The 8,259-nt window shown below is 39.9% G+C and overlaps 1 protein-coding gene across 2 annotated transcripts in view; it reads right to left on the bottom strand.

Moving 5' to 3' along the window:
* The window catches only part of CRTC1 (CREB regulated transcription coactivator 1), a 134,543-nt gene that overhangs the window by 21,729 nt on the left and 104,555 nt on the right, over positions 1-8,259 (bottom strand). The window contains exon 11 of one of the 2 annotated variants that reach the window (XM_018567814.1): positions 3,088-3,189. The exons of the other annotated variant lie outside the window; for it this stretch is intronic. Within the exon in view, the coding sequence (XP_018423316.1) occupies positions 3,088-3,189 (102 nt within the window). The remainder of the gene's footprint in view (positions 1-3,087; positions 3,190-8,259) is intronic. 2 annotated transcript variants of the gene reach the window in all.

Raw genomic sequence — 8,259 nt, 5'->3', positions numbered from 1 at the left:
CTCCGACTCAAAAAGAGCTTGGGGGGGGGGGGGGGGAGCCCAAAGACTCCCACCAAGTGAAGCATGCCATCCATGTCCAATGATAGACCTTGGGAAAATGAAACTTCCTACTTTTTAGCATCATAGTTATCACAGACATAGAGAAACTGCCCCTGTCCTTCAGAACCTTTAGCTATGCCCTTAAAACCAGGGACCATGAAGGAGGATGGTAAATAATTTCTTGGGACAGAAGATCCTGATGATCCAGCAGAGCCTACAGAGCATCTGCCAAGAATCTTACCAGGCTGGCATATCACATCTGCTTGGGCCAGTTCAAAGCAACAAGGATGCCCTCCATCTTGATTCAGCGAAGCAGATGACAAAGAAGTTTGAGGGAAGGAAAGGCAAATGTGAGAGTGAACTGATCCCACTGAGCCAACAGAGCATTCACGGCTTCCTCTAGAGGATCCCTGGACCTGGAGAGAAACCTGTCCAGTTTGTTGTTGAACCTGGAGGCCAGGAGGTTGAAAGCCACACACAGGTAGTGTAGGAGTCCCACAAAGTGTAGGAAAAGACGATATACTGGAAAAATTACAGACCTGGTGGATTCTACACAGAATTTTTGATCTCAAATGAAGATTTTCAAAGCTTTGAGAACCAAGATGGGGTTAGGGAATGGTGACCAAGTTGGAGTATCATCCTTGAAACCGTTCTGCCACAGGATACTTCTTTGAGGTAGGGTACTGCTGGACCCCACGTCGGGTGGGGGACATGATTACATTTGTACAAAATACTTCACAAACAGGTAAAAGACTTAAGCGTTTGGGGGCAAACAGTTTGTCAGGATGTTTCCAATCTCCATACAGAAAGAGTTGAAAAACTGGGTGCAATGGGAAAGTCTTTGTAGCCTTAGGAGTGCCAAAGAGCCATAGACTGGAAACAGCACTGGTAGAAGCAACTGGCTGATCCTCTAGTTTCTGAGTGATATGCAGTGCATCGATAAAAAACACAAAAGTCTCTTAAATTTGAGAGTAATCGCAGTGGACTGTAATTTCTCAGGGGTAAACTCAGAATCAAAGTCTCAGGTGGCTGATGATGGCCAGGTAAATCAGATAGAAAAGATGCATGAAAAGACATTGGAGTGGGTTTGTGGCCTCTGGGTGATTTGGGCCATAACGTCTTGCATAGCTGTAGTAAAAAATTAGTTCAAAAGGGCAGAGGAACTGGTCTCAACGGACAAAGCTAAATAGGACTCTGGAATAATTGATAGACAATTACGGAATTGTCTCTAGAAGATGGAACTCTGATTCCAGGCTGCAAAAGCAGGCTTCATCAGTAGGTGGCCTGCAAGCAGCCCCGGAGCTGTAGAGTGTGAGTTTAAGACAACCATCCCGCTTTTGTTTACCTGAAGAAGGGACCACATGGTTCCAAAACGTCACTACTATGGTCAATAAAGAAGATTCACTATAATCTGAAGTGGAGTGCGAGTGACTTTTTAACTAGTTACTTAAGACAACCATGTCTCCCCCAACCCCTTCATGCCAAGAATCAGACATATTGCAACTGCATGGTGGTAAGACAACATAAGGATTGGGGTAACAGGCAGGGCACATATGAAACCCAGACAGTCGATAGCAGCTGAGGGTCAGGTGGCAGAGGTGACCAAGAGTTTGACATGGCTCCTTGCGAGCACAAGCAGCAGCCGGTAGATGCTTCCTTTATGTTGTATAGTTTAAAAGAGTGTGTAGAGTGTCCATGTAAAACTCCCCTGGTGGATAACTTCAGCTTTCAGTCCCACAGTGTCAACCTCTACCACGGCAAAACAATTGGGAAATGGGGACATTTAAAGCTTTCTATTGACCAATGTAACTATGGTAGCTTCATGTGTTTGGCCCAAGTGGTTTACTCCTAAACTGAACCTTCAAAGACGGGGAAGGTGCTCTGCACAGAGCATGGTTTCCAGGCTACACCCACAATGTCAAGACCAGTAGGGTCTGAATGCAGCTTTCCAAAAGCCAGAATGAGGATGGCTGTGCCAGACTGCTACAATGGAAGAAACATGCAAAAGCAGCAATGTCTTGATTGAAGAAGAAAAATCTTGAAAAATGAAAAAGTGTAAGCAAAATTAGGTTAGTTTTTTACACAGCAGAGCTGAACAGATGATGTCTATCCTCCTTGGATACTAGCACAATCTGAGGCATCCTGGTAGTGGGCGTGGTTATCCTAAGCTGACCTAGTTTTTTGGTTGCTAGTGCTCAGTCCTCATGTAGGTCCTAGTAAAACCCAAAAGGTAAAAGACTTCCTGTGTCCCTCAATAGGCGAGAAAGAAAAATTTGTATTATCCCTTTAATCTACAGATCTTAAAGTGTAATTCAACTTTTGCAGCCAAATTGGGATAACACCTACTTTATATATGGTATAAGCTCCCATTCACATTGCATAACTTAAAAATAAATGTTTACTGTTGGCTGTTTTACTACTATACTTACTAGTAGTTAACACTTACTATAATTAACCCTGTCCGTACTGTGCTGAAAGATTTCACTATTAGTTGTAAACCAAACACTGTCTACCCTAACAGAGAGTTAAAGAGTAAGAATCCTGGCTTCTACCTTGCATGTTAAGGAGAGGAAGTTCCCAAGGAGAGACTTATTTTCAAACTATTTAGAATAGCTTGCAGCATACAAAAGCCTTCTGAAAAGAAAACTCTAAAAAAGGTAAGAAAGTTTTTTTAAAACGTTTAAGGTATGCTGTGTGAATGAGTACACAAACATATAGTGGGGTTTTCTCAAATTTGACTGCAAAAGTGGAAATACACTTTAAATTAGGTATGAAGATGCTCTATGCACAATTGGATGTCAAATTCTAGAATAAATGATTTCTTTCTTTAAAAGCCTAAATTTGAATAGCTCTCCCAAAGGACTGCTTTAAGACCATAAATTCATCACAAGCACCAACTACAAAACTCACAAAACTAAATTATGATTCTACGCAACAGGATGGGAGACCGGATTATCATGGAGCACATGACAGGAACAGTGATAGACCATGGGGCTGCAATGGTAAGACTTAAAGCCTACAACAAAATCAAGGCACAGATTCCATTACTTGAGGGGAGCTGCCTGGAGAGAAGCCTTGATTGGAGACAGGAGAAGTGGGAGATTGGTTGGACGGGGACCCAGCACTACTGCGGTACTGCTGGAGAGAGGCCTACAGAATGACACAGAGTTAAATAACCACTGGCAAGTTACATATTTATAAAGACATCCACTGGGAATGTCATTTACCGTGACAAGCATTTAAAGTACATATACATTTCATACAAACGCTGTTTACACTAATAACCTTCTTACTACCAAGAGGGAAATCTCTCTTTTACATTGGGTTACACTCTGTTATACAGAGATGAGAAAGAGGTGTGTGTCTATGGTATTGCATTCACAGCAAAAGACAAAAAATTGAGCAAACCATTAAAGTGTGGGTATAGCAAAAAACATTTCCTTTTAGTTTCGAATAGTGTAGGCAAAAATTCTACTTTGTAGGCAATCGGCCAGTTTATTTTTTTGCTGTTTCTGTACCACTTGAGAAATTTCCCTCCACTTCCTGTCCCATAGACACGAGAGGACGTTAGAAGAAAAGTTGCAAAGTGATGGGAATTCCGCTTTCAGCCAGCTGTCACCGGAAGGTGTTCTATTGTAAGACTTCTCCTTACCTTTTGTTCTGCGGATAATTCTAACATTTTGGCTTTTCCCTCACTTTGCTTCGGTGACAATGGTTATCTACAAAAAGAGCTGAATCTCCCCCAATGTGGACACAGACAACAGTAAAAACTTGACAAAGGGTATTAGTAAAAAAATTGTCACATATCATTATCAAACTTCCAAAACCCTTCACTATGTTTAAAATGCATTAACAGGCAAGCATTGAGACGAAAGTCACATGCTTGCAAATTTCTATGACCTCAGATAGATCTACAACCATGCAACTGCAGCAAGTACAGGCAGTTGTCAGGTCTTTTGTCCTTGAACAACATCTGACATCCCCTAAAAAAAAAAAAAAATAGAGTGTGACAATATCAGCACTGTACTTCCGTAACAACATACCTTTCTACTGTTTTCATAAATGGTTCTACATATCTGTGGCTTCTGAGTATTTTTTAGATAATGCCTCAGAAAGCATTTTTTTCAGCATTCATACCATCTATGAATTTCTAGTAGTCAGACTACATTTAGTTATTTAGGCTGATTTAAAGAAATCCAGTCAAATTACAAATGAACCCTTACAGTGGGGCTACCACTGCACTGCAAGGGTTAACTTGCAGCAACTAATATTTTTTTGTTAAAAAAAAAAAGAACCAATAAAACCCATGGCAGTTCCAGGGTTATGACGGCACACAATTGAAAGCGGCCTTCAGCTCACAATTTTCATGAGCTGTAAGCCATAATCATCACAATTATGACAAATCACGGCTTGAACTATCTTGCTTTGCATGTAATGAGTCTATCTCATATTTAGTTTCACCCTTTAAGTTGAATTAGTGAAATAAATGAACTTTTGCACGATATTCTAATTATTCGAGTTTCACCTGTAGATGCAAAATACAGTCAGATTGGAACAATAGGACTGACTTCACACCTGTGTGTTCACACCATCATGTGCATTATTGAACAGTGTATATGCATTGCCATTTATTTTTAACAGCAAGCCCAACACACATACAAGGCTAAAACAAACCCTGTGCGTACCACAATGTAAGCAATAAGGAACATATATGTTGCAATACAAAATAAAGAAGGCGGGTGTGTCTGGCCCACTGGAAATTAACTCATGCTAACAAGCTGGTCAACATGAGTTAATACATGAAGAGAGCAGGCAAACAGTAAGTGCTCTTCATAGCAAAGGAAAACCTCAAGTTGACCAATTACATAGTTTACAAGACTTCATATAAAGAGCATCTGACATACTTTCTGGCTCAGTTAAACTTTTGGTTCACATTTCTTACAGTCATTATTACTGCAATAATGATTGTATCAATAATGATGATTACTGAAGTATATAGTGTTGTAAAAGCATTCAATCTAAGGCGGTAGACATCTAATACTGAGGCAGTTACCACCTGAAGTCACGTGGGTGGAAACTAAAGCAATCCGCTGCCTATAACCCTTCATCCTATGATTTTATTTTTCATTTCCTGTCATTATAATCAAGAAACCAACGTATTTGGCCTCTACTCACTTTAAATGTTCTCGCAGCAAGAATTAACCAAATGTACAATTGGACTTTGAAGCATGTCTTGGCAACTTCAGTCTTTATGGGTCAGAATTTCCTAAGATAGATTCAGGATTTTGTTTTTAAATAAGCGTCATGGTCCATTAGGTAGAATGACTGTTGCTTTTAGCAAATCTCAGCCTTTTAGGAATTATACAGCCTTGATCTACAGTGATGATGCATGAGCCAACTAATCCAGGTATAGGTCTACTTGGTAATCACCATATTGTAAGCATACTAACAATCACTTCAGGTTTGACAGTAGCATTGAAATGGGAAAATAAAAAAAATAGGAAAAAGGATAAAAAAAAGAAATAAGAAAAGGATAAAAAAAAGAAATGGGAAAAGGATAAAAAAAAAGATAAAGCTGAAAGTAAACAAGAAAAAAGATGGGATCTGCCATTGCTGACCGCCTACTTGTGGACCTTTACCTTCTACGACCCAAATGAGAGATATCCCCCATATGCCTTCCGAAACATCTACGGTATATAAACTAGAACACATAGTATTCAAATTAAATTGTTTTTTTTACATACTTTTTAATGTTTTCTAAAATCTTCTCTGCTCTTTTGCGAGCGGCCATTGTGGTAAAGCGCATACGATTACCCTACCTGGTTTTCTCCCTCCCTCCGGTAATGTGCATTAAAATCCTGCATGCGCGCTTTTAGCATCTTCCCTTGCTATAGCACATGTGCATCGCTTGAACAAGCTTCCAGTTTGTGCGCATTGCAACAGGAAAGCTGGGAATGACAGCTCCCAGTCCCTGTTACATATGTAAATAAAAGGACAGGGTATGTTACATAACTGACAATTAAATTTTTCAGTTAATGATTTAACGGGACATACCATGCCACTTTGTTTACATTCTGTAACGGGAACGGTCATTCGCAGCTGCAGTTCGTCGTGTGCAGATGCGTCGTGCAGTCAGTGGGTATTTTTACTTTCACCGGGTGTGACAAGGATTGACAAGGATCTACATCAGTGAAGGACGTGATTGATGGTGTATTGCATCCCAGATATATTGGTGGCAGGTGCAAATGATAGAATGATGGGGGACTGCTACAGAGGTATCATTAGGTTGGGGGCCTTTACACAAACACTGTCACTTTTCTCACAATGGAGAAACGGACAGTGTCTCTAAACCAGAGGTCCTTAACTGCACATTTGTTCTAGGTCAGTGTCTCAAAGTACTGAATTGAGAGGGCTAACCATAACAGCCAAGAAACTAGCCATTGTAGAGTGAGAAGTGATCAAGACAACTTCCATGTTTCTCTATAGAAAGGATTCCTTTGAATCCCCTTACAGACACAAAATGTGTGGCGTTAGATCAGATCACCAGGTATCTCAAGTTAGGATAACTTTGATTAAAACAGGTAGAAATGTTAGCTGAAACAAACTATAAGGCAAGCCTCTACCAAATATTAAACTAAAAAGCTCCCTCATGATTAGCATAATTCAGCAATTCATTACACTTACACAAAAATTGCATGTCGACACTTGTTTATTAGTGTTGTTTTTCAGTTACGTGACTGTTGATCCCTTACAGGTACTCGTTTCTGCCCGTGTGATGAACGGGCTCTAGGTAAATGCCTATGTCAGCTCTCATCAATGAATTATATCTGTGCTGTGAGAAGCAGTGCCGGAAAACAATGCTTGTATTGTAAAGAACACTCCGACATGATGACTAATGGCCTCTATGATTAGGCCAGAATGGTGAAACACGTGAGAGGTATTCTACATATGGGAGTTTTGTTTTACAGTATGTATTTGTCAATTTAATAAAATAGTTGCGTATGAAGATCCATGGAAGTACGGCTTGCTTGTAAGAAGAATTCATATGTTGGAGGTGGAGGCATGCCTGTTTTGCCTGCACCCAACATGTGATTATTACTTAGTGTGGCCTTGGAACTGGAGCGGTAGACTGTTTGCACTACTGACATGATGAGATAGCCATATAGCTGAATGGGAAGTGGGACTGTGGTGTTGTCAGCCCAGTGCAGTAAATGAGGACACAACAGAAGGACTGGCAGGATCAACAGGAATATACTTGAGTGAAGGGGTTAAAGATAGCAAATTTAAGACACTAATACTGAAGGCATATTGGTTGTTTAAGGAAACTGTGTTTTGCCTGGAGTTCCACTTTAATGAATCCCTCACCCTGGCTAACTTTTGGGTTAGATGTAATAAATTTAAGGCTGATACAGTATAAAAAGGGTGGTACAGGAAGAACTTCTCATAACAGCCAGCCTGTTATTTTGCTTTCAGATTCAAGGTGAAATGAACTAGTAGTTCATTTCACCTTGAATCTGAAACATTTGTATCTGAAACATCTGTACATTTACCACAGAAGTACTGAAAATCAAAAAATGTGTTAATGGTAGAAAACAGCTCGTCCTCAGCTCTACAGTTGTCAACTGTAAGAAGACTATATACTGAAAGGTAATTATATTCATTTGAGGCACAAAGTACATAATCTGAAGCAAGCTGACATACCTAACTATTCTTGACAAACTGAGAAGCAAAATCATCTTTCAGAAGCAACAAACAACCACCAATTATTGTGATTAAAAGTCAATGAAAAACATCTTGGTAAGATACACTTAAAGTAGCATTCCACGCAAACAGCTAACATGTAATACAATGCGTTAAATATTTAATTTTTTTAATTTTTCCATGGTTTCGCCTGTCAGAAGAAAAATATGGGGGCAGCCAATACTGACAGCAGGCTAGTTGACTGAATCTTATGATGACCTGGTAGCTTTAATATTTTTTGGGTCACTCAAGCATAAGTATTATCTGCATATCTTGTTCTGTGACTCAAAGTACTGAAGTAGGAGGGTCAGCAAGAAAACAGCATATTAAGAAGTCTCAACAATGACTTTGGGGAACATTTTAGCAACTGCAGTCTAAAAAGCCAGGTATAGTCTGTATCAAGTACAGTCTGTGCTTAAATGGCTGCAGCAAGGGGCATGGGGAGACTTTAGGGTCTAATAGATGGTGAATCCCTCGCCC

The sequence above is a fragment of the Nanorana parkeri genome, unplaced genomic scaffold (assembly GCF_000935625.1).
Source record: "Nanorana parkeri isolate BGI_ZX_2015 unplaced genomic scaffold, ASM93562v1 scaffold1097, whole genome shotgun sequence".
Classification (NCBI taxonomy): Eukaryota; Metazoa; Chordata; class Amphibia; order Anura; family Dicroglossidae; genus Nanorana; species Nanorana parkeri.
Note: the sequence above shows the minus strand (reverse complement) of the source record. Positions and strands in the feature narration are given on the sequence as shown.